Here is a 22147-nt window from a genome sequence, read left to right on the forward strand (position 1 = left end):
AAAACTAATTTGACTTTTGAGCAACGGTGTGTAGCCTAAACAAAGACTCAGAAACTGCACAAAAAATGTATTTATTTGATGCGAACTTAATTAACAGAAGGAATGCGGTAGATACATTCTTTAGAGTTGGGTCATGATCTGGAAAGAAATACTGAATGAATACCATGAATGAATATAATGAATGATAATGTTAGGAAATGACAACATTGATATTAGCTAAATACACATAAAAGCTAACAATAAATAATGTCACTTAAATCCTACAAATGCCGTTTACTGAACAAAAATGCATGTATAGCATACTATGTGGTACTAAACTAAACTATACAGGGAACATCAGCAGAACAGGAAGTATTGAGTGTTTAGGTCTATAAGGGGCCTCCACTCACTCTATTGATCCAGTCAACGTAGGCGCTGATGCGGGTGAAGACGGAGGGCTTCTTGACGACGTTGCACCCCTCTCCAGATCCGAAGCTGACCACACCGTGAACCGCCCAGGAGCCGTCAGGGTTCTGGCAGTTCAGGGGGCCGCCAGAGTCTCCCTAACAACCACAGAGGGCACCCATTTGAGTTTTTTTTTATCAAGTAAATAGTTCATAGCCAGTCACTAACAGAAACAAATAACACAAAATTAATCCACTGTTCGTACATTTTGCAAACCCCTCAAAATTTAACCCACAGTTCTGCCTCATAACCCCCAGTATACTAGCCCGACTTCCAGCCCAATTTAGCCCCGCCCACATAAACATTTGGTCGAGAAGTTGGGTCTGGGATCGCTAGTTTTGGGAAAAAGTATGTCCGAACAGGAGTTGTTCGGACCAATGACATTTTCAGGGCGGGCTGTATACGATGATGGGAAGATGATCAACAGTAAAGTAATCAACCACGTCTCCAAAGAGCACTTGGATTGAATTCGTTTTCAACAAATAACATATTACGTTGCTCTGATTGGTAGGTCTATCCAATTTGGCGAAAAGAGGCCTTTTTTTCCGGGTTCGGTTGAAACACGCCCCATACTCACAGCCCAACGGAGTGGTTTCAGACTCATATTCTGACTAGAATTATGAGTATGACAACGTCAGGCTATCAGTATACCCCCTTTGAAGAAAAGGACAAGGTTCTCTGAAAGGGTGATCATGACTAAAGTAGTAGCTAGTACTTTGAGTACATGAAAGGAGCATAGCAAATACAATCTATTATTATTATTGAGTCTCACAAAACAGCTGCCGCGCTCCCCATCTCCTCCTGCGCAGATCATTTTGTCCGTCACCAGGACGCTCCACCAGTCGTTCTTCTTGCAGGTGGCGTGCTCCACGATGGGGAGCAGAGCCTGCTGCAGGATGTCTGCGCCATCTCCGTTGGCTACCAGAACAGAACAAGTTCAACTCTCAGGTCTCATCTCTACTGCTACAGAACAGGTTCAGGGCAACACACTTGGAATCTGATTCTAAATTCTAATCCACTTGAACCAGACAAATATACAATCCAGGGTTTTATAGTCATTTTACTGATGATAATGACCCGTCTCTGGGCGGGTATGAAGTGAAATGATTGGCTGTGATTAATGAATGGTTATCCTACTGGAGAGACGTCCCCAGCCGGTGACGTAACAGGGTGTGTCATGGGGCAGGATCTGCTCGAACTTGGGAAGGCAGGCAGGCTTGATGGAGTCAGAGAGGGTGACAGGGGTCCTCAACTTGAGCATGGCAAGGTCGTTACTGAAGGGTCATAGCGGGGGAAAGGAGGGATTACTAAGCATTGTTTAAATAAGAGTTTATATTTAAATATATGGACTTTCATTTACCTTTACCTTTATCTATCCATCATACTTATTTGAATCTGCATTTGTATTTACAGAAGGCGTTCTGCTCAAGAGGAGGGTGTTCGGAAACTCACGTGACTCTTAAGGAATCCCACTTCGGGTGGTAGATGATCCTAGCGACACTGATGAACTCAGACCCGGCCTCGTCTTCCTTCAAGCTGTGCTTGCCCAGATAGACCTTGTAGATGCGGCCTGGGCTGCATGGACACAACCCACAAGAGTTAACAACTCAATATTAAGCCTGAACACATTCAGATTGGAGAGTTAGTAGTTTTTGTTGTTACGTGATGCAGTGAGCAGCAGTCATGATCCATTCCTCAGAGAGCAGAGTTGCACCACAGCTGTGGTGGAAACCACTGAGGTCGTACTGGAGGGACACCTGAAACACAGAGAAAGAAGTATGGAAGAAAACAGGGTTTTGTTCAATCTTATGATGCCAAGACACAGTTCGGAGATGTGCTATTTGCAACTCGAGAACTATGGGTGTAAATCAGTGGCACAATGTTTTGAATTTGAAAAGGCATTGAATACTTAATATTGAAATGTAAACACCACGGAATTTGTTGGATTGAATTCACCTCTTAAAAAATTGAAATACGAATTTATGCCAATGTAAAAAAAAAAAAAATAGGATTAAAAAAAATCTAGGTTCAGAAATCCAGGTTGCGCAAATTCCGACAGTAAAAGTCTGACTGAAAGAGACAAGTAGAGTGAACGTACCTGCCATGGCCAGCTGTGCTCACGCACGTCCACTCCGCCCACAACCCTGCTTGTGGAGGGGGGGAAGGTGGGCACACCACACCCGTAGGCTGACACACACACACACATACATGCACACACACGTTGCTTTACAGTGGCCAAACAAGGACGCTACACTACACACTGTACAGTATCATCATATCATTCATATATCTTTTTAGATTAAACCGTTTACATACATTTTGGGAGATTTAAGTTATCAACTATCTATATTTGCTGTTTTCCCAAATTACTTAATCAAGGAGATACCCTGTGTAGTTTCTCAGACATTTTGTTTATATATTCAGTTTATGGATATCTTACCACCAGCGACAAGCAAAGCAACAATCATCAACTTCATGGTGCCTCCCTTCTGTGGAGTTCAGCTGAGAATGAGCCTTTATATAAGGTGACAGCTTAACCAACCAAAACATATCTGAGGTTCTGCCAAAAAAATAACCTTGTAGATAAATGAAATATTTGTTCCGATATGTCCTAAACTGTTAGCCTGGCTGCCAGCCCAACTTCTCCCCGCCCACAAAAAAATTTGGTCGGGAAATTGGGTCTGGAGGGGCTCGTATTGGGAACAACTACATAAAACCAGGATCTGGGCGGACCAATGAAATTGCCAGGACGGGCTTTATATGATGATGGACAGATGATCAACAGTAACGTAATCAACAACCTCACGAAAGAGCCCTTGGGTTGAATTTGTTTTCAACAAACAACATATTACGTTGCTCTGATTGGTTGTAGGTCTATCCAATTGAGCGAAGCGGCATTTGTTTTACGAGTTCGGTTAAAACACGCCCCATAGTCACAGCCCAACGGAGAGTTTTCAGACTTATATTCTGACTAGAATTATGAGTATGACAACGTCAGGCTACTAAACTGTTGCACTCAATGTGAAATTCACAGGTATCACAGAATAGCTAAACTGTGAATGTGTGTTTGTTTAAGTTTCAGTTTATGGGTACAGAGTGCCCACTACCACCAACAATATGATAAATACAAGATATACAATACTTTATCATTACTGGATCAGTCCACACTGTGAAAACAGACACCATATGGTTCATGATAGCTGCATCTCACATAAATTAAGGGCTCATGTTTTGAAAGATACAAAGGCCTAATAATTTAATTAGAGAAACTTAAGAAACCCCCAGTTAATTTTCAAAATATTGTTTTCTGGAGCTTTAAATATTTTGAAGTTTGACTCATTAATTAAGCGGTTACAGTGGGGTCACATATTCTGACGGCTGCTATTGTACTCATAATATATGGTGACCTCTGAGGTACTGGCTCTGTGATGACTATAAATAAGAAAACATCTGTCCAGATTAGTGAGAAGGGATGACATAACTACACCAAACAATATTTTGAAGTTCAACTCCTAGCCTACTTGATGTTACATGTTGATGCTTAGCCTATTCACTTTAACAACTTTCTGAATGACGGAGTGTAATTGGGTTGAATTTGTTTTCAACAAAATGGCTGCCGCTGAAGAGCTGAGATGTGTAGATTCTTCCATCGAGTCTGTTTTATAAGACATCGACAGCGCATTAATTTTGAAAGAGGAACAGAGAAATGCGATCGAGGCATTTGTCGATCGAAAATATGTTTTTGCCGTCCTTCTGTAAAAGTTAAGATACTACTTTGCTCTGATTGGTTGTAGGTCTATCCAATTGCCCGAAGAGGCATTTTTTTCCGGGTTCGGTTGAAACAAGCCCCATAATCGCAGCCCAATGGAGTAGTATCAGACTCATATTCTGACCAGAATTATGAGTATGACAACATCAGGCTAGTGACTAATGTGAAAATATGGCGAAAATGTAGTATATGGACACAGCAACTATGTATCCTTGCTCAAAACAAACCATTTTGTTAATATCATCTTTCACAATTGTTGTTAGAAACAGAACGTGCTAAAATACATTCAAAGCCATTCTGGAGCTGAGAAACTTGCACTGTCAACCAAAATACTTCGGACTACGGATTGTATATCGCCAGCGCCATGGAAACACACCGGAGCCCGCCCTCCCTTCGATCACATGATGGCGGGTGAGGTAGGTGTAGAATAGACCCGAGTGGAAAGGCCTACACACACACCCAGACACCAGTACCACTGAATGAGAAGTTGGGTTTTGACTTGAGAGCAATGCTGTAGCGCCTAAACAAAAAGACTTAAAGACTCAAAAGACACAAAAATGCTCAAAATATTTTTTTATTTGATGCCAACGTAATTAACAGAAGGAATTCGGTAGATCCACTCTTTAGTGTTGGGTCATGATCTGGAGAGAAATAACAAAATGAATACCATGAATGAATATAATGAATGATAATGTTAGGAAATGACAACAGTGATATGAGCTAAATACATATGATAGCTAACAACAAATAATGTCACTTAAATCCTACAAATGCCCGTTGGTACAGAACAAAAAATGCATGTATAGCTTACTATGGTACTAAACTAAACTATACAGGGAACATCTGCAGAACAGGAAGTATTGAGTGTTGAGGTCTGTAAGGGGCCTCCACTCACTCTATTGATCCAGTCAACGTAGGCACTGGTGCGGGTGTAGACGGAGGGCTTCTGGGCGACGTTGCACCCCTCTCCAGATCCGAAGCTGAACACACCGTGAACCGCCCAGGAGCCGTCAGGGTTCTGGCAGTTCAGGGGGCCGCCAGAGTCTCCCTGACAACCACAGAGGGCAGCCATTTTGTTTTGTTTTAATTAAGTAAATAGTTCATAGCCAGTCACTGGCAGGAACAACAACAGAAGGAATTAAGCCACAGTTCGTGGATTTTGTTGACGTTATTGATATTGTTTGTTTACAATTATTTCATGAGCAAACCCCTTAAAATATAACCTACAGTTCTGCCTCATAACCCCCAAGACCCCTTTTAAGAAAAGGACAGTGTGTTTCTCTGAAAGGGGGTCATGAGTAGATAAGGCTAGTGCTCTGAGTACATGAAAGGTGTATAACAAATAAAATGTATTATTATTATTAAGTCTCACAAAGCAGCCGCTGCGCTCCCCGTCTCCTCCTGCGCAGATCATTTTGTCCGTCACCAGGACGCTCCACCAGTCGTTCTTCTTGCAGGTGGCGTGCTCCACGATGGGGAGCAGAGCCTGCTGCAGGATGTCTGCGCCATCTCCGTTGGCTACCAGAACAGAACAAGTTCAACCCTCAGGTCTCATCTCTACTGCTACAGAACAGGTTCAGGGCAACACACTTGGAATCTGATTCTAAATTCTAACCCACCAGAATTGATCAAGGATATGTGTGGAAGCATTTTATCTTACAAGACACAAAACTGGTCACACCTTTTGAGGACTGATATACAATCCAGGGTTTTACAGTAATTTTACTGATGATAACGACCCGTCTCTGGGCGGGTATGAAGTGAAATGATTGGCTGTGATTAATGAATGGTTATCCTACTGGAGAGACGTCCCCAGCCGGTGACGTAACAGGGTGTGTCATGGGGCAGGATCTGCTCGAACTTGGGAAGGCAGGCAGGCTTGATGGAGTCAGAGAAGGTGACAGGGGTCCTCAACTTGAGCATGGCGAGGTCATTACTGAAGGGTCATAGCGGGGGGAAGGAGGGATTACTAAGCATTGTTTAAATAAGAGTTTATATTTAAATATGTGCACTTCAGGGCACCTCAAGCATAAACATTATACACAACATGTACATATGAACCTGCATTTGTATTTACAGAAGGCATTCTGCTCAGGAGGATGGTGTTCGGAAACTCACATGCCACTTGAGGAAACCCATTTCGGGTGGTAGATGACCTTAGCGACACTGATGAACTCAGAACCGGCCTCGTCTTCCTTCAAGCTGTGCTTGCCCAGATAGACCTTGTAGATGCGGCCTGAACTGCATGGACACAACCCACAAGAGTTAGCGACTCAATATTAAGCCTGAACGCGTTCAGATTGGAGAGTTAGTAGTTTTTGTTGTTACGTGATGCAGTGAGCAGCAGTCATGATCCACTCCTCAGAGAGCAGAGTTGCACCACAGCTGTGGTGGAAACCACTGAGGTCGTACTGGAGGGACACCTGAAACACAGAGAAAGAAGTATGGAAGAAAACAGGGTTTTGTTCAATCTTATGATGCCAAGACTCAGAGTTGGGAGATGAGAGAACTATGGAAGCAAATCAGTGGCATAATGTTTTGAATATGAAAAGGCATTTAATACTTAATATTGAAATGTAAACACACCGAATTTGTTGGTTTTGAATTCACCTCTTTAAAATTGAACAATTAATTTATTCCAAATATTTAAAAAATCTGATAAAAAGATTAAAAAGTTCAGAAATTAAGGTTAAGCAAATTCCAACAGTAAAATTCAGTTCCCAAAAATCAATTTGACTGGAATCTGAATTTCACCAGTGTATTTGAATTTTTGAAGCTTGGATTTGTTTTATAGAATTTTTAAGAATTTGAATTTTACAGTTCAAATTTTAGCAACCTGAATTTCTGAACCTTGAATTTTTGTATCAACAATTTTTCAACATTTAAATACATTCATTTATCAATTTTAAAGAGGTGAATTCAAAACCAACAAATTCAGTGCTGTTTAAATCTCAGCATTAAGTATTCAAAACTATTCAAGTAACTGATTTGCTTCCAAATAGAACCTTTACAAACAACCATAACCAAAAAGGCAAACCAGGTCTACAATGACCCCACCCACCGCCTTCACTCATTCTTCCAGCAGCCATTTGGTAGGAGACTCAAGATCTCACTAGCTAGGAAGAATTAGTATGTTTTCATTTTTTTGTGTTATACTATGTTGCCAGAATATTGAAGGCACATTTGATGTCAATTTAATGGACTATATATATATATATATATATGTATTTCTTACTTTTAAATCTAATCGATATTGTCAGTTGACTCTGCGTCTGACTGAAAGAGACAAGGAGAGTGAACGTACCTGCCATGGCCAGCTGTGCTCACGCACGTCCACTCCGCCCACCACCCTGCTTGTGGAGGGGGGGAAGGTGGGCACACCACACCCGTGGGCTGACACACACACACGCACACACACACACACACATGTTGCTTTACAGTGGCCAAAAAATTACGCTAAACTACTACCGTACACAGACTCATCATATAATTAATATATATTAATATATTTGTTAAACCATTTAATGACACACGTTTTGGGGGATTTAAGATATCATCTATCCAGTCAACGAAGGCGCTGATGCGGGTGAAGACGGAGGGCTTCTGGGCGACGTTGCACCCCTGTCCAGATCCGAAGCTGAACACACCGTGAACCGTCCAGGAGCCGTCATTGTTCTGGCAGTTCAGGGGGCCGCCAGAGTCTCCCTAACAACCACAGAGGGCAGCCATTTTGTTTTGTTTTAATTAAGTAAATAGTTCAAAGCAAGTCACTGGCAGGAACAACAACAGAAGGAATTAAGCCACTGTTTGTACATTTTGTTGACGTTATTGATATTGTTCGTTTACAATTATTTCATGAGCAAACCCCTCAAAATATAACCTATAGTTCTGCCTCATAACCCCCAAGACCCCTTTTAAGAAAAGGACAGTGTGTTTCTCTGAAAGGGGGTCATGAGTAGATAAGGCTAGTGCTTTGAGTACATGAAAGGTGCATAATAAATAAAATGTATTATTATTATTAAGTCTCACAAAGCAGCCGCTGCGCTCCCCATCTCCTCCTGCGCAGATCATTTTGTCCGTCACCATGAAGCTCCACCAGTCGTTCTTCTTGCAGGTGGCGTGCTCCACGATGGGGAGCAGAGCCTGCTGCAGGATGTCTGCGCCATCTCCGTTGGCTACCAGAACAGAACAAGTTCAACCCTCAGGTCTCATCTCTACTGCTACAGAACAGGTTCAGGGCAACACACTTGGAATCTGATTCTAAATTCTAACCCACCAGAATTGATCAAGGATATGTGTGGAAGCATTTTATCTTACAAGACACAAAACTGGTCACACCTTTTGAGAAATAATATACAATCCAGGGTTTTACAGTCATTTTACTGATGATAATGACCCGTCTCTGGGCGGGTATGAAGTGAAATGATTGGCTGTGATTAATGAATGGTTATCCTACTGGAGAGACGTCCCCAGCCGGTGACGTAACAGGGTGTGTCATGGGGCAGGATCTGCTCGAACTTGGGAAGGCAGGCAGGCTTGATGGAGTCAGAGAAGGTGACAGGGGTCCTCAACTTGAGCATGGCAAGGTCGTAACTGAAGGGTCATAGCAGGGGGAAGATGAAGGGATTACTAAGCATTGTTTATATTATATGCACTTCAGCTCAAGTGTAGATCACAAATTCCTTCCTTCTTTCATTTATCTATCCATCCATCATACTTATGTTTGAACCTGCATTTGTATTTACAGAAGGCATGCTGCTCAAGAGGATGGTGTTCGGAAACTCACATGCCACTTGAGGAATCCCATTTCGGGTGGTAGATGACCTCAGCAACACTGATAAACTCAGAACCAGCCTCGTCTTCCTTCAAGCTGTGCTTGCCCAGATAGACCTTGTAGATGCGGCCTGAGCTGCATGGACACAACCCACAAGAGTTAACAACTCAATATTAAGCCTGAACACATTCAGATTGGAGAGTTAGTAGTTTTTGTTGTTACGTGATGCAGTGAGCAGCAGTCATGATCCACTCCTCAGAGAGCAGAGTTGCACCACAGCTGTGGTGGAAACCACTGAGGTCGTACTGGAGGGACACCTGAAACACAGAGAAAGAAGTATGGAAGAAAACAGGGTTTTGTTGCCAAGACTCAGAGTTGGGAGATGAGAGAACTATGGAAGCAAATCAGTGGCATAATGTATTGAATTTGAAAAGGCAAGTATTCAATGCTTTTTAAAATATTATTTTTTGCTTCCATACAGAACCTATGCAAATAATAATAACCAAAAAGGCAAACCAGATCTACAATGACCCCACCCACCCCCTTCACTCATTCTGCCAGTAGCCATCTGGTAGGAGACTCAAGATCTCACTAGCTAGGAAGAATGGGTATGTTTTCATTTTTTTGTGTTATACTATGTTGCCAGAATGTCAAAGGCAAATTTCCTTTTGATGTAAATTTAATGGACTATATATATATTTCTTACTTTTAAATCTAAATGATATTGTCAGTTGACTCTGCGTCTGACTGAAAGAGACGAGAAGAGTGAACGTACCTGCCATGGCCAGCTGTGCTCACGCACGTCCACTCCGCCCACCACCCTGCTTGTGGAGGGGGGGAAGGTGGGCACACCACACCCGTAGGCTGACACACACACACACACACACACACACACACATGTTGCTTTACACTGGCCAAAAAAGGACGCTACACTACATATATCACTGTATAACTAATATATCTTAATATATATGTTAAACCTTTTTATGACACACATTTTGGGAGATTTATGTTATCAACTATCGACATTTGATGTTTTCCCAAATTATTTAATTAAGGAGATACCCTGTTTTCTTTCTTAGACATTTTGTTTATATATTCAGTTGTATGATATCTTACCACCAGCGACAAGCAAAGCAACAATCATCAACTTCATGGTGCTTCTCTTCAGCGGAGTTTAGCTGAGAATTAGCTTATATATATATGGTAACCCCAAAAGCTACCAGAACACTTACGTAACTGTTGCACCCTATGTGAAATTCACAGGTGTCATGAAACAGCTAAACTGTACGTGTGAATATATGTGTTTGTTTAAGTTTCAGTTTATGAAATATGCTGACACGCAAATTTCATATGTGTTATGAGTAGTTAAAACATCTCTTTTTAGAGCATACTGTACTCACCAATGGTGCAGCCACAGTAAAGCAAAGATAAAGAAGATAAAAGTGGCATACAATGATGCAATTAGAATCCTGTTAAAGTGTCCAAGATGGACCAATGCTAGCCACAAAATGACTGCTAACATAATTTCAGTAAGTCATATCATCAGCACAGGGGAAAGTGTGAACTAGTTCTAGCCAGGTGAAATCACTCTATCATTCTGATTGGATTTTAAGAGCAGATTGACTGCTGTAAAAGAAGGGACTATTTGCATATATTGAACATTTTTGCTCCAAAAAAGCTTTAAAAAATGTCAAATGTGCTTTATTGTGTTCCAGTATTCTATAAAAACGTGAAAACATTTTCCTGAAATACTGAACCAGCAAACTTTGCAAAACACAAGATTTGTCATTACCAAAACGTATGGCCACGACTGTATATGAGTACCCACCACCAACAATATGATAAATAGAAGATATATAATACTTTATAAAAGCTGGATCAGTCCACACTTTTAAAACAGACACCATATGGTTCACAATAGCTGCAGCTTGCAGATAAATTAATAGCTTATATTTTGAAAGCTACAAAGGCCTAATAATTTAATTAGAGAAACTTAATCCTTGAGTAGGCTGGCAATAATAAATGTAAGAGGGATTTATGAAAAACGTTACAATTTTTTATTTATTTATTATTAATTTAAATGTAAATGTAGGTGTCTTAATGTTGTCCTTTTCAATTAAAGATCCTGTAAAATGGAATTGAAAATTAGTTTTAGGTTCATCACACCACAGAAGAATGTGTTGTTAACTACCCATCCAAATTCGAATTTAAAAAACCCCACAGACGAGTATGTTAAATTAGGCTTTGAAATCGTGAGAAAATCAGCAGTCTTCTCTGCTTGAGACTGGGGAGGGGGGGGGGGGCGTGTTAATTACTTTGTCTTTGCATCGTACCAGCTGGGTAACAGAATGCAATGTAGATAGGTGGCTGTGTTGTAGATAGGTTGGGTTTTTGCCTCGCCTATAGCTGAAAACGGGAGAGAAACTGTTCAACGGTCTAACTCCACATTTCAGTGCGACAAAGTTTTCGCGCTCAGCACGTGCTTTCAGGAACTAATTTCACATGTATATTATGTACTAAGAAGCAAATAATGGAATTTGCTTTACAGCATCTTTAAGTTTGGCATATTTTAAAGTAACTAGATAGCGTCTGTCTAGTACAGTGTTTGAGCATACATAAGATTTTATAGATGGTGTTATGAAAAAGATCACCATTAAAAAGAAAACACTTTGAACCGCATACCTAAAATGGCAGAGTGCACCTTGAGAGTCATGTGAAAAAAATATCTTGTTTATTTAGATGTGTTGTTATTATTATTACATCATTAGCACTAACAATGAAATGAGAGAAAAAAGTGAATTCACTTTTTATTTTAATTTGAAGTTTTATCAGTTGACAGCTGTAAAACACATCCTCGTCTTAGTTCATCGTCATCACCTGAGGAAAAAAAAAGAAAAAGCAATATTTCAGTATGCACTGTAAATACAGCTACATGCACATTGCATTATCATCTCTATCAAACCCTTGAGGGTTTAGATTGGTTGAGGGGCAGTTCTATGGATGTATGTGAAGCCCTCTGTGACATTGCTTGTAAAAAGGGCTATACAAACACATTTTGATTTGATCTAGTAAAATGATTCCAGTAGGCCGGGCCGTGTGGATAAGTCCAGGACGGTAGGGGGCCTCCACTCACGTTGTTGATCCAGGGGATGTAGGCGCTGACGCGGGTGAAGACAGAAGGCTTCTTGGGGTAGTTACAGCCCATGCTGGAACCGAAGCTGACCACTCCATGGACGTCCCAGGAGCCGTCGGAGTTCTGGCAGTTCAGGGGGCCGCCAGAGTCTCCCTGACAACCACATAGGCGGACATTTATTTTTATTTTTTATGTTTAGGATGTATTTTATGATAAGTCACTGTTGTAGCCTCCCTGCAACAATCACAGAAGCTATTCATTTTGTTTTTTCATCAAGGAAATACTTAATAAACGGTCTCCGACAACGTTTCCCCACAAGAGCATAAACAGTCCACCTCTACAACTTCTTTTCTGAAAGGTTTTCTTGATTGTATAGCACTGAAAGGATGTACTGATTGCACAGTAATGTTGTTCTGACAGGACTGAGGCAGGAAGCAGGATGACTCACATTGCAGCTAGCCAGGTTTCCATCTCCTCCAGCGCAGACCATGTCGTTGGTGACCAGGCTGCCCCACCAGTCAGGCTTGGAGCAGTTGGGGTGGCTGACCACGGGCAGGAGAGCCTGCTGCAGGATGTCAGCGATGGGGCCTCCGGCTGTACCGGACAACAGGTAGAACTCAGATCAGAGAACGTCTTAAAACGTCTGAGCTGACCAGTTATTATTGTTTGTTGGCCGTAGGCATTACGTATGTATCTCATCAATTGTAACTTGCTCAGACGTTGATATGGAGAAGGAAAGGAAGAATTAATATCTGTTTTGGCCATAAATATTCACACACTGGAACTCGCTAAACACATCTCTATTTTTGTTGGAACAAATTGTTCAGTTTTTCTCATTCTCATTTGCAGTTGAACGACGAACAAACGATTGGCAGAAAAAAACCTACTCCAGAGGCGTCCCCAGCCAGTGACGTAGCAAGGTGCATTGTGGGCCAGGATGGCACCAGAGTCAGGAAGACAGGCAGCCATGACGGTGTTAGAGAAGGAGACGGGAGAGGGCAGCTTGATAAGGGCGATGTCGTTGCTGAGGAGGCAACGAGTTAGAGTGAAACACTGTGATGGTGACATCATTGACGGATGTAACGGCTTTAATGTGGTGTCCCGTCTAATACACCCACGCTTCCATTCACTCGTTCACTCACTCACTCACTCACTCACTCACTCACACCATCACTCACTCACTCCAACAATCACTAACAAGGACCGAATCAAATAATCACCGGATTCTGGAAGAATCCCACTTCTCGTGGACGATAATTTTGGCGGGAGCAATGCCCATGGACCCGGCCTCATTGGCGTTCTTCAAGTTGTGCTTGCCCAGGAAGACCTTGTAGGTGTTGCGGCTGCTGCAGGGCCACAAGGGAACACACACAGGAAGGGTCAGAGGTGGAAGGGAACTGTGGTGGTTTGCTCCTCGGGAAGTCTGAACCTCAATAGCTCAGACCCTTGAGATGCCAGTGGATGCTTTTTAGTACATGTGTAAAATATATATTACATCTGAACATACTTTGCTCACGTGACATTCCCACATTGCTGATTTGCATAATTCTATCCTGAACCAAATGGTTTTGTCTAAAGAAAGTACCACAAGAGCAATTTAACTTGAACTAAGTAGGACTAAGTAGGGGTTATTTGTCACACAATCGAGATCCTGCAACTTAACTTTCCGGCCCGCAACCTTAAATCAAGACACGGAGCACTGTGCTGTCTGTGTGGTGGAGTTACCTGATGCAGTGAGCAGCAGTCATGACCCACTGACTGGAGATCAGAGAGGCTCCACAGGTGTGGTGGTAACTGCCACTGCTGCCCCTGTACTGCAGGGACACCTGGAGCACACAGGAAACACACCAAAGTCACCATCAACCGAATCCACTGAGAACAGGAGGGTGAATCGGCGGACATTGGTGATGACACGTTCCCCTTTGGGACTGAGTCTCTGGGAGTGAAGGGTTGAGGTTGAGGTGGTGTAAACGCACCTGCCAGGGCCAGCTGTGCTGACGGACATCATCGCCACCGACGACCCTGGTCAGGACAGGGGGGAAGGTGGGCAGGCCGCACCCGTAAGCTGGGAACCACACACACACCGCACATAGACACACAAACCACACACACAGACACACACACCACACACACACAGACACACAGACACACAAACCACACACACAGACACACACCACATACACACATCACACACACACCACACACACACCACACACACACACACACACAGACACACAAACCACACACACAGACACACACCACATACACACATCACACACACACCACACACACACCACACACACACACACACACACACACACACCACACACGCACAGACACACAAACCACACACACATACACACGCACAGACACACAAACCACACACAGTTGATTTGTTAAGTTGAAAAAGCTGTGAGAGCATAGTTGTTCAATATCAAATATGTATCTGCTATGCAGATACAGCATGTGAAGTAGACTGTGTACTAATTTACAATATTGACTTTCTCTTACCACCAGCAACAAACAGAGCCAAGATCACAAACTTCATGATGATTGTCTTCGGAGGAAGCAAGGTGGGTTTTATCCTTTATATACTGTAGCTGGTTGTACAACTGACCGTTGTGTTTCCATGACACCTGCGAAATTCACAGAACAGAGATAACATATTTTGGGGGATATTTCAGGTAAATATTTACAACGTTTACTTCAGTTTTCCTGGCTGAACCTTAACTGACTGCAGGGACTACAGGATGTCTCTGAGGCAGTTAAGGTTTCAAAGATGTGCTTCATGCAGATGTATGGTGCACCATGATGCACACATACTGACAGATGCCTCATCGTTGTGTAATCCAGTGTCATCAGTTGTTATCGGTGTTATTCAGTTGTTATCAGTTATCCCGTGGTAGTGAGAAAAGTATGAACATTTGAACAAAATGGGATTTAATTATTGGTGATGTTCATGGTTTTATTGGATAACCATACACACATTGCAACAGTAAAACACATTAATTCACAGTACAGTGAATCAGAGCAATACTATATTAATTTTATTTGCAATTGCAATACCATAACAATTGTGCACTTCCAGATCTCGATTATCTGCTGCATACATTATTTTGGGACAAAAGAGCAAAAACAATGGGTGTTTGTTGAAGAAACACACTTGAAGAATCTGTCTTTTCTAGGTCACCATGCATTGGTGTGTTGTACAGTAACAGGTAGATGATATCAAACACCTAGATCAAACACTGCCCTTGAGCCTGCGGTGGGAATGTCCTCACAGGACACAAGTGTTCAGTCCTGACGCAACAAGTTAATAATACACACAGAAGGGAGTGAAAAATGGCTGCTTTTCCATCCTTGTCCTTAGATTCACTCATTTTGAGGGATGTGACCCAAGTTCTGTCACTTTATTTGATGACACAGCAAGCGTCATGAGCGGTATAAAGTCCTGGCAGATGTGGGAGAGAAGAGTACTTTGAAGTCTGTCCAACACAATGAAGCTTTTGGTCTTCGCTGTCCTTGTTGCTGGAGGTAACATAAATATAGACGTTATTCTGACAGTAGACAGCATTCTAACCGAGTAAATGTAAACCAAAAGTGAATAGGCTTAAACAGTGATTTTATCATGATTGTACCGCCTGTATCTGGTATGACTCTGTGGGGACGTGAAGTATTGAGATGTGGCGTGTGTGTTCTCCAGCGTACGGGTGTGGCCTGCCCACCTTCGCCCCTGTGGTGACCAGAGTGGTGGGAGGAGATGATGCTAGACCACATAGCTGGCCCTGGCAGGTGACCACACATGCGCACGCACACACGCACAACACAGACACATGTTCACAATTGACACCCATACACACGCAATCTTGCACATGCACACACACATAAACCATATCTTAATACAATATTACAAATGATAGTAATTAAAACATTAAATATCAAGTCGGTCCTAACTCTCTTCTCGTCCGGTTCCAGGTCTCTCTGCAGTACAACAGAGAGGGGGAGTGGAGGCACACTTGTGGAGGTACTCTGATCTCTGACCAGTGGGTCATCACTGCTGCTCACTGCATCAGGTACACTAACGCACGGAAGTCTAGCCATGGACCTGAGCAGTTTTTCATTGTATATATATATATATACATAGTGCTTTGATTAAGTAATTTTACTGCAAATACAGTCATTTTACTGTAATTGTGCACACGGTGTTCAACGAACTAATTAACGAATGTTAATTCTTGTTAATAAATGTTAATTAGTTAATTAATTCATGTTATCTGAATGTTCTCACAGCGTTCTCTCTTCCCTCCTCCAGCTCCAAGCAGTACAGGGTGGCCCTGGGAAAGCACAACCTGATCAGCGAGGAGGAGGGATCTCTGTACGTGGCCCCGGCCAAGATCATCGTCCACGAGAAGTGGACTCAACTCTTCATCCGGTAGGGACAAAGTTTGCTTACCTCATCTTTCTTTCAAATCTGACCTTTCATTTCCTAAACTGTGGTTGATTGGATCACCGTAGTTTTTAATTTCAACTTAATGAATATTTTGTATATATTATATGTATTTTTGATCATATTCCTACTTTTTCCCTAACTAGCATACCAAAGCTAACAGCTAACGAGCAGTAAATTACATTCGATTGACTGGCGTAATTTTGTTTCCCCTCCCCAGCAACGACATCGCCCTGATCAAGCTGGAGACCCCCGTCACCTTCTCTGACTCCGTCATGGCTGCCTGTCTCCCTGAGGCCGGCTTCCTGCTGCCCCACAACGAGCCCTGCTACGTCACCGGCTGGGGACGCATCTCCAGTGAGTCTCCTCCAGAATAACAGTGCACTGCAAAAAATCCAATTGCAGAAATATTAGTTATGAGTTTGCTTATCAGTACATTTGGTGTGAGAAAATGTCACCTCATAAGATTTCTTTAAATAATGTGTTGTTTACTTAAATTGAGTCACTAGATTTATATAGATTCAAGTCCAACTAGATTTAAAATCTTAAAACTACATTATCACAGTCCAGTCCCAGGATAACCACATCAGTAATGACCGCGAAGGCTCTGTCAACCGAAATATAAATGTAATCAATAATAAAGAATTAAAAAATACATGTGCAGTTAACCCCCTGACTACCATTCATCATATAGAACAATAACAATCACCTTTAGCAACCAAGCATAACCACACACACACACACACAGAACATCGTTTACCTGATCTGAACTATTTGTGCCTGTAGCTGGAGGTCCCATTGCAGATGACTTGCAGCAGGCTCTTCTGCCCGTGGTGGATCACGCCACCTGCACTCTGCCTGACTGGTGGGGCTTCATGGTGGCAGAGACCATGGTCTGCGCTGGGGGAGATGGCATTGTGTCTGGATGCAACGTGAGTCCTGCACATCGATTGATTTAACTCTTATTTTACCCTGGGTGGTTCACATTGAGTCATTTTAGTCATCTTTTTCTAGAGGTGGTTCAGGGGGAAGATGCTCACATTGATACAGGAGACAAGGACTGGAGCAATATAGTTATACTGCATAGTTTAATCCATCATCAACATATATGTGAAAAATGTATAGGCCTAATACAATGGTTTTCTATTCTATTCTATTGCCATAAACACTTGTATACAAATACACCTGGTTCAAATGAATCTGTCATTATCATGCTCAGCAGAAGCCTGATAACGACCAATTATTTTGAACCGGGTGTATTTGTATACAAGTGTTTATGGCAATAGAATAGAATAGAAAACCATTGTATTAGGCCTAAAAAATAAAAAAAAATCTAAAACATGTAGGGCAGAAGTTTCCCGAGGAGTACGATTGAGAATGGTAGTACGTGGTGATAACGTGTCGTCTGTGAACGACTGACCCAGGGGGACTCTGGCGGGCCCCTGAGCTGCCGGAACGCCGAGGGTTCCTGGGAGGTCCACGGCATCGTGAGCTTCGGATTGGGCCTCAGCTGCAACTATCCCAAGAAGCCCACCGTCTTCACCCAAGTCAGCTCCTACAGAGACTGGATCGACAACGTGAGGCTGCTTCACGCTCTCTTCTTACATTTTTACATTTGACGTTGTATTTGTTCAGCAGATGTTTTTATCTGGAGAGACGTACAGCGAATGTTATTTTTGTGTTCTTTTTTAGCATGTTTGTGTATTGTGTGTTTATTAGCATGTTAATGGAGCATGTTAATAGCATGTTAATATTTCTGATGTGTTTTTTTATGTCTTCTTTACCTCTCTTAGACTATGGTCAGCAACTAAAGGAACAAGCACCTGGACCTTTCTAAAGACTAACTGCACGTCACCTTAACAAAGCTTAGCTTGTAAATAAAAATATTTCAAAATAAAAATCTGATTTGAATCTGTAATGTCAGTTCTTTGGTTGAAGATGATAGATCCACAATGATGAATGCAGTGGGCCAACTGCTCATAATGCTGCGATTTTGGATGATGTTTTGAAAACAACACAGTAAAACACAGTAAACTTCCTCACACTCAGTCGGATGTTTTGTCAGATCTGTGGAAGTGACTACAGTGTAATCTAGTCATGATCACATGCTTTGTCACCATTAGTGTCATTTTAAAATGTTCTTTTTCAGAATTAATGGGTCCCCCCAAAAAGTATTTAGACTATCGATGTTAACCAAAATAACTGCGTAGGAGTAAGTCGACAAGTGAATAAAGAATAAGAGATAGGGTATAACTTCACAGAACAACAATACAATTTATTTGCACAAGTTTAAGTTTAGATCTACTTGTATCTATGTTCATTACTTTAATAAAGTGAATTACTTTTGAGTGAAATATGACTTTAAAGGGATGGGAAAATGTCCTCAGAGACCACATGTTAGTGAGTGTGAGTTGCTTGGCTTTCCTGACAAGCTTGTTGAGTTCCCCAAAGCCAGCTTTACCCTGAGCCCACTTCACACAGTATAAATACGACCCTGGTCTGAAAACCAGGCTTCAGGAAACAGTCAGGATGAGGTTTGCTGTTCTCGTTGTCCTTTTTGCCAGTGGTAAGATTTGTTTTACTATTGCAGTTAGTATCAATACCATAGGCCTACATTATGATAGTATTATAATATTGTTGTATATATTGGGCCATTGCGCCTGAAATAAACATTAAATAAATAAATATATATATATAATTGTATTATTTCAAGAGAAATATGTCAAAAGAAAACTAGTTTTCAGAACACTGTTCTGTTTATTGCTTGTCTGATTAATGCTGTTACACAACACGTTTATTTTTTATTCCTGTCTCATTTTAAACAAACATCAATACTTTTCTTGTTACAAAACAGACAGGCCCTTTTCCATTGTAGTTTGTTTGTATCACTAAGCTACTATCAGTGTATCAGTGGAGGCAGTTTAATCTGGTGAGTGTTGGTCACTGTGTTTACTGTTTCCCAGCCTACGGGTGTGGCCTGCCTACCTTTCCCCCCGCGCTGAACCGAGTGGTTTCGGGAGAAGACGCGAGACCTCACAGCTGGCCCTGGCAGGTGGAGACCACAAAGCTAATACTCTGAGTGAAAAAAATACCTTATATCGCCCCCTGGTGGACAACCCTGAAAGGTCGTTTTTTCGGATGACACGGCAAAGTTCCTTACTTTTAGTCTTCTCCTCTTTACAGATATCTCTCCAGTATGACAACGGTACCTGGAGTCACATTTGTGGAGGCTCTCTGATCTCCAGCGAATGGGTTCTCACAGCTGCCCACTGCATCAAGTAATAAACACAGCCAACCATAGCTACCAGCAATGACTTTCATGTACAGCAAGCCGTATAAAGAATGTGAATAGTTTAACGTCAATGTGAGTTAATTTTCATAGGCCTCTGGATGGGATTGTGTAAATTAGTAACTTTGGGTTTGGTGCAGCAATGAAACACAATATTTTCCTAATTTCATCGTTGTAAGAAGACAAAATCTTCTGCACATATATGAAAGTAGATCGTATTTCATGTCCTCTACTCATTCCGGACTGACATTCCTTGGTGGGCGTGGATCTTACCAGTGTTTACATAGATGCAGGGGGTGGATCCAATAAGAGAAACACATACAAATTCAGTGGGTTCTGACCCTTCCACTTCAGACACAACGAGAACAGCATATTTCCACAGTAACCAGCTCTGACTTACTGACTGGCTGGCTGCTGTGCTCTGTGGTGCTGCAGTACCCGCTACAGCTACAGGGTGGAGCTGGGGAGGCACAGCCTGGACACGGAGGAGGAGGAGGGCTCTTTGGCAGTCGCCGTCGGCAGGATCATCGTCCATCAGAACTGGACACCCATCCTCAGCCGGTAGTGGGCTGGGATCTGCTGTTTCAGCCTGGCCACTCCATCATACGCTTTTACACACACACACACACACATACATACATGCAGACACACATATGAATACTCATGCAAAAGATTGTGTGTGCAACCACTCACCCACCTTTCAAAGCAGAGTAAAATCACTGTGTTCCCCTCCCCAGCAACGACATCGCCCTGATCAAGCTGGAGACCCCCGTCACCTTCTCTGACTCCGTCATGGCCGCCTGTCTCCCTGAGGCCGGCTTCCTGCTGCCCCACAACGAGCCCTGCTACGTCACCGGCTGGGGACGCATCTCCAGTGAGTCTCTCACGCTCCCCCCCCCCACTTGTCTGAGGGTTCCAGTTAGAACTTTCACGGTCGCCATCCATCAAAACTGTTGCCTCTCAAAAAAAAAATAACAGTACAAATACTAGTTGTGATTCTGTGGTGTGCAGCTGGAGGTCCGCTGGCTGATGCCCTGCAGCAGGCTGTCCTGCCTGTGGTGGACCACGCCACCTGCTCCCTGCCTGCCTGGTGGAGCGTCCTGGCCACCAGCAGCATGGTCTGTGCTGGAGGAGACGGGGTGGTAGCCGGCTGCAATGTGAGTCACGACCATGCGATGTTACACAGGTCCTTTTCAAGACAGGTGCTCTCTAACGAGATGCCAACGCTGCTGCATGAAATGCTATTTTTGGTGTTTTACAAACATTTTAAACGGTGGAAAACAACCATATGTATGTTAGGGTTGTTATGGTCTTAATAATGAAAGGTGAGAAGATCCATTTTTCAAATGTTCTTTCACTTAGAGTCCAACTCTCTGTGTGATCAAGAGAGACTGGTTATCATCTACATCCTTAATAAAAACAACTCAAATGGGTGCCCTCTGTGGTTGTTAGGGAGACTCTGGCGGCCCCCTGAACTGCCAGAACCCTGACGGCTCCTGGACGGTTCACGGTGTGGTCAGCTTCGGATCTGGACAGGGGTGCAACGTCGCCCAGAAGCCCACCGTCTTCACCCAAGTCAGCTCCTACATAGACTGGATCCACACTGTGAGTCACCTTGAGTCATTGACCATCCAGGAACACTGCTTCTTATCAGTCAAAACATTAAGCAACTGTTTTACAACTTAGGGCTTGGAGCTAGGGGCGTGAGTCTCATATACGATTTTACAGGAGGGACCAGATAAATGTTGCCCACTTTTACTGTTAAGCCTTTCCGTTTTCAGGGAACATGAGTCACAATTTCAGTTGTGTCTTTTTGGCTTTGAAAAGATCTCACTGACAGCTTTCGCTTGATCTATAATTCTCATTTTGACCCAACATGGCACTTACAAAGCAATGCAAGTGTTACAAAGCAATTTTTGTCTCCCATGCCTCAGTGGATGCAATTGTTTTTTTTTTATCTCCACAGACAATGGTCACCAACTAAAAGGAACTAACTGCTGAACTATAACTCTGGTTTACAAGTAAAAGTACCTATCAAATTCACATTTGCACAATACTTGAGTGACAATTTATTCTGCCTCGACATTTGGTAAAGATCTCATATTGTATTGCGTTTCTTGTCATGTAATCAGTTTCATGTAACACAATATAATTGGCTGTTTGGAAAACTAAACCATACTGAGTCAAAATAGAACTCATCTGACGTCAAAACAAGGAAGCAATTAAGAACAGAAAGAGTCCACACAGGGAGTAATAACTAACGTAGAATTCATTTCCTGTGAAATTCT

At 42.4% G+C, this 22147-nt stretch overlaps 5 protein-coding genes across 5 annotated transcripts; 2 read left to right on the forward strand and 3 right to left on the reverse strand.

The window, feature by feature from the left end:
• Positions 1 to 55: 55 nt before the first annotated feature.
• LOC146252564 (chymotrypsin-like elastase family member 2A) lies at positions 56 to 2921 on the reverse strand. The gene is made up of 8 exons (XM_084679505.1): positions 2885 to 2921; positions 2543 to 2631; positions 2107 to 2201; positions 1897 to 2019; positions 1582 to 1718; positions 1217 to 1362; positions 390 to 542; positions 56 to 138 (listed from the first exon to the last, which is right to left on the reverse strand). Exons 1-8 carry the CDS (start codon positions 2919 to 2921, stop codon positions 121 to 123), a joined length of 798 nt encoding a protein of 265 aa, XP_084535631.1. The 3' UTR covers positions 56 to 120.
• A 1850-nt stretch (positions 2922 to 4771) lies between these two features.
• On the reverse strand, positions 4772 to 10152 carry LOC146252565 (chymotrypsin-like elastase family member 2A). Its single transcript, XM_084679085.1, has 14 exons — positions 10107 to 10152; positions 9763 to 9851; positions 9210 to 9304; positions 9000 to 9122; positions 8670 to 8806; positions 8243 to 8388; positions 7732 to 7918; positions 7518 to 7606; positions 6542 to 6636; positions 6332 to 6454; positions 6013 to 6149; positions 5586 to 5731; positions 5109 to 5261; positions 4772 to 4854 (listed from the first exon to the last, which is right to left on the reverse strand). The coding sequence occupies exons 1-14, from the start codon at positions 10141 to 10143 to the stop codon at positions 4837 to 4839; spliced, it is 1575 nt and encodes a 524-aa protein (XP_084535211.1). The 5' UTR covers positions 10144 to 10152; the 3' UTR covers positions 4772 to 4836.
• A 1632-nt stretch (positions 10153 to 11784) lies between these two features.
• Positions 11785 to 14698, reverse strand: LOC146252566 (chymotrypsin-like elastase family member 2A). The gene is made up of 8 exons (XM_084679502.1): positions 14635 to 14698; positions 14100 to 14188; positions 13849 to 13949; positions 13344 to 13469; positions 13011 to 13147; positions 12572 to 12717; positions 12124 to 12276; positions 11785 to 11867 (listed from the first exon to the last, which is right to left on the reverse strand). The coding sequence occupies exons 1-8, from the start codon at positions 14669 to 14671 to the stop codon at positions 11850 to 11852; spliced, it is 807 nt and encodes a 268-aa protein (XP_084535628.1). The 5' UTR covers positions 14672 to 14698; the 3' UTR covers positions 11785 to 11849.
• A 913-nt stretch (positions 14699 to 15611) lies between these two features.
• Positions 15612 to 18481, forward strand: LOC146252567 (chymotrypsin-like elastase family member 2A). The gene is made up of 8 exons (XM_084679504.1): positions 15612 to 15657; positions 15827 to 15915; positions 16099 to 16196; positions 16436 to 16555; positions 16791 to 16927; positions 17357 to 17502; positions 17995 to 18147; positions 18364 to 18481. Exons 1-8 carry the CDS (start codon positions 15621 to 15623, stop codon positions 18379 to 18381), a joined length of 798 nt encoding a protein of 265 aa, XP_084535630.1. The 5' UTR covers positions 15612 to 15620; the 3' UTR covers positions 18382 to 18481.
• Positions 18482 to 19076: 595 nt separating this feature from the next.
• On the forward strand, positions 19077 to 21939 carry LOC146252568 (chymotrypsin-C-like). Its single transcript, XM_084679503.1, has 8 exons — positions 19077 to 19136; positions 19534 to 19622; positions 19754 to 19848; positions 20295 to 20420; positions 20597 to 20733; positions 20871 to 21016; positions 21312 to 21464; positions 21826 to 21939. The coding sequence occupies exons 1-8, from the start codon at positions 19100 to 19102 to the stop codon at positions 21841 to 21843; spliced, it is 801 nt and encodes a 266-aa protein (XP_084535629.1). The 5' UTR covers positions 19077 to 19099; the 3' UTR covers positions 21844 to 21939.
• Positions 21940 to 22147: the final 208 nt, after the last annotated feature.

This window comes from Hypomesus nipponensis, chromosome 18 (genome assembly GCF_054491055.1).
Source record: "Hypomesus nipponensis isolate SF chromosome 18, ASM5449105v1, whole genome shotgun sequence".
Classification (NCBI taxonomy): Eukaryota; Metazoa; Chordata; class Actinopteri; order Osmeriformes; family Osmeridae; genus Hypomesus; species Hypomesus nipponensis.

Excerpts from the sequence above, each read along its gene's own strand:
- LOC146252568 (XM_084679503.1), top strand. The coding sequence starts at position 19,100 with ATGAGGTTTGCTGTTCTCGTTGTCCTTTTTGCCAGTG. Across the intron at positions 19,849-20,294 it reads ACAGCTGCCCACTGCATCAA|TACCCGCTACAGCTACAGGG; the intron begins GTAATAAACACA and ends GTGGTGCTGCAG. Across the intron at positions 20,421-20,596 it reads TGGACACCCATCCTCAGCCG|CAACGACATCGCCCTGATCA; the intron begins GTAGTGGGCTGG and ends TCCCCTCCCCAG.
- LOC146252565 (XM_084679085.1), bottom strand. The coding sequence starts at position 10,143 with ATGAAGTTGATGATTGTTGCTTTGCTTGTCGCTGGTG. Across the intron at positions 6,150-6,331 it reads TGGGTTTCCTCAAGTGGCAT|TAATGACCTCGCCATGCTCA; the intron begins GTGAGTTTCCGA and ends ATGACCCTTCAG. Across the intron at positions 5,262-5,585 it reads GGGAGCGCAGCGGCTGCTTT|GGAGACTCTGGCGGCCCCCT; the intron begins GTGAGACTTAAT and ends TGTGGTTGTCAG.
- LOC146252564 (XM_084679505.1), bottom strand. The coding sequence starts at position 2,921 with ATGAAGTTGATGATTGTTGCTTTGCTTGTCGCTGGTG. Across the intron at positions 2,202-2,542 it reads AGCACAGCTGGCCATGGCAG|GTGTCCCTCCAGTACGACCT; the intron begins GTACGTTCACTC and ends TCTGTGTTTCAG. Across the intron at positions 2,020-2,106 it reads ACTGCTGCTCACTGCATCAC|CCCAGGCCGCATCTACAAGG; the intron begins GTAACAACAAAA and ends GTGTCCATGCAG.
- LOC146252566 (XM_084679502.1), bottom strand. The coding sequence starts at position 14,671 with ATGAAGTTTGTGATCTTGGCTCTGTTTGTTGCTGGTG. Across the intron at positions 14,189-14,634 it reads GGCTCTGTTTGTTGCTGGTG|CTTACGGGTGCGGCCTGCCC; the intron begins GTAAGAGAAAGT and ends TGTGGTTCCCAG. Across the intron at positions 12,277-12,571 it reads GAAACCTGGCTAGCTGCAAT|GGAGACTCTGGCGGCCCCCT; the intron begins GTGAGTCATCCT and ends TGTGGTTGTCAG.
- LOC146252567 (XM_084679504.1), top strand. The coding sequence starts at position 15,621 with ATGAAGCTTTTGGTCTTCGCTGTCCTTGTTGCTGGAG. Across the intron at positions 15,658-15,826 it reads CGCTGTCCTTGTTGCTGGAG|CGTACGGGTGTGGCCTGCCC; the intron begins GTAACATAAATA and ends TGTGTTCTCCAG. Across the intron at positions 17,503-17,994 it reads GCATTGTGTCTGGATGCAAC|GGGGACTCTGGCGGGCCCCT; the intron begins GTGAGTCCTGCA and ends CGACTGACCCAG.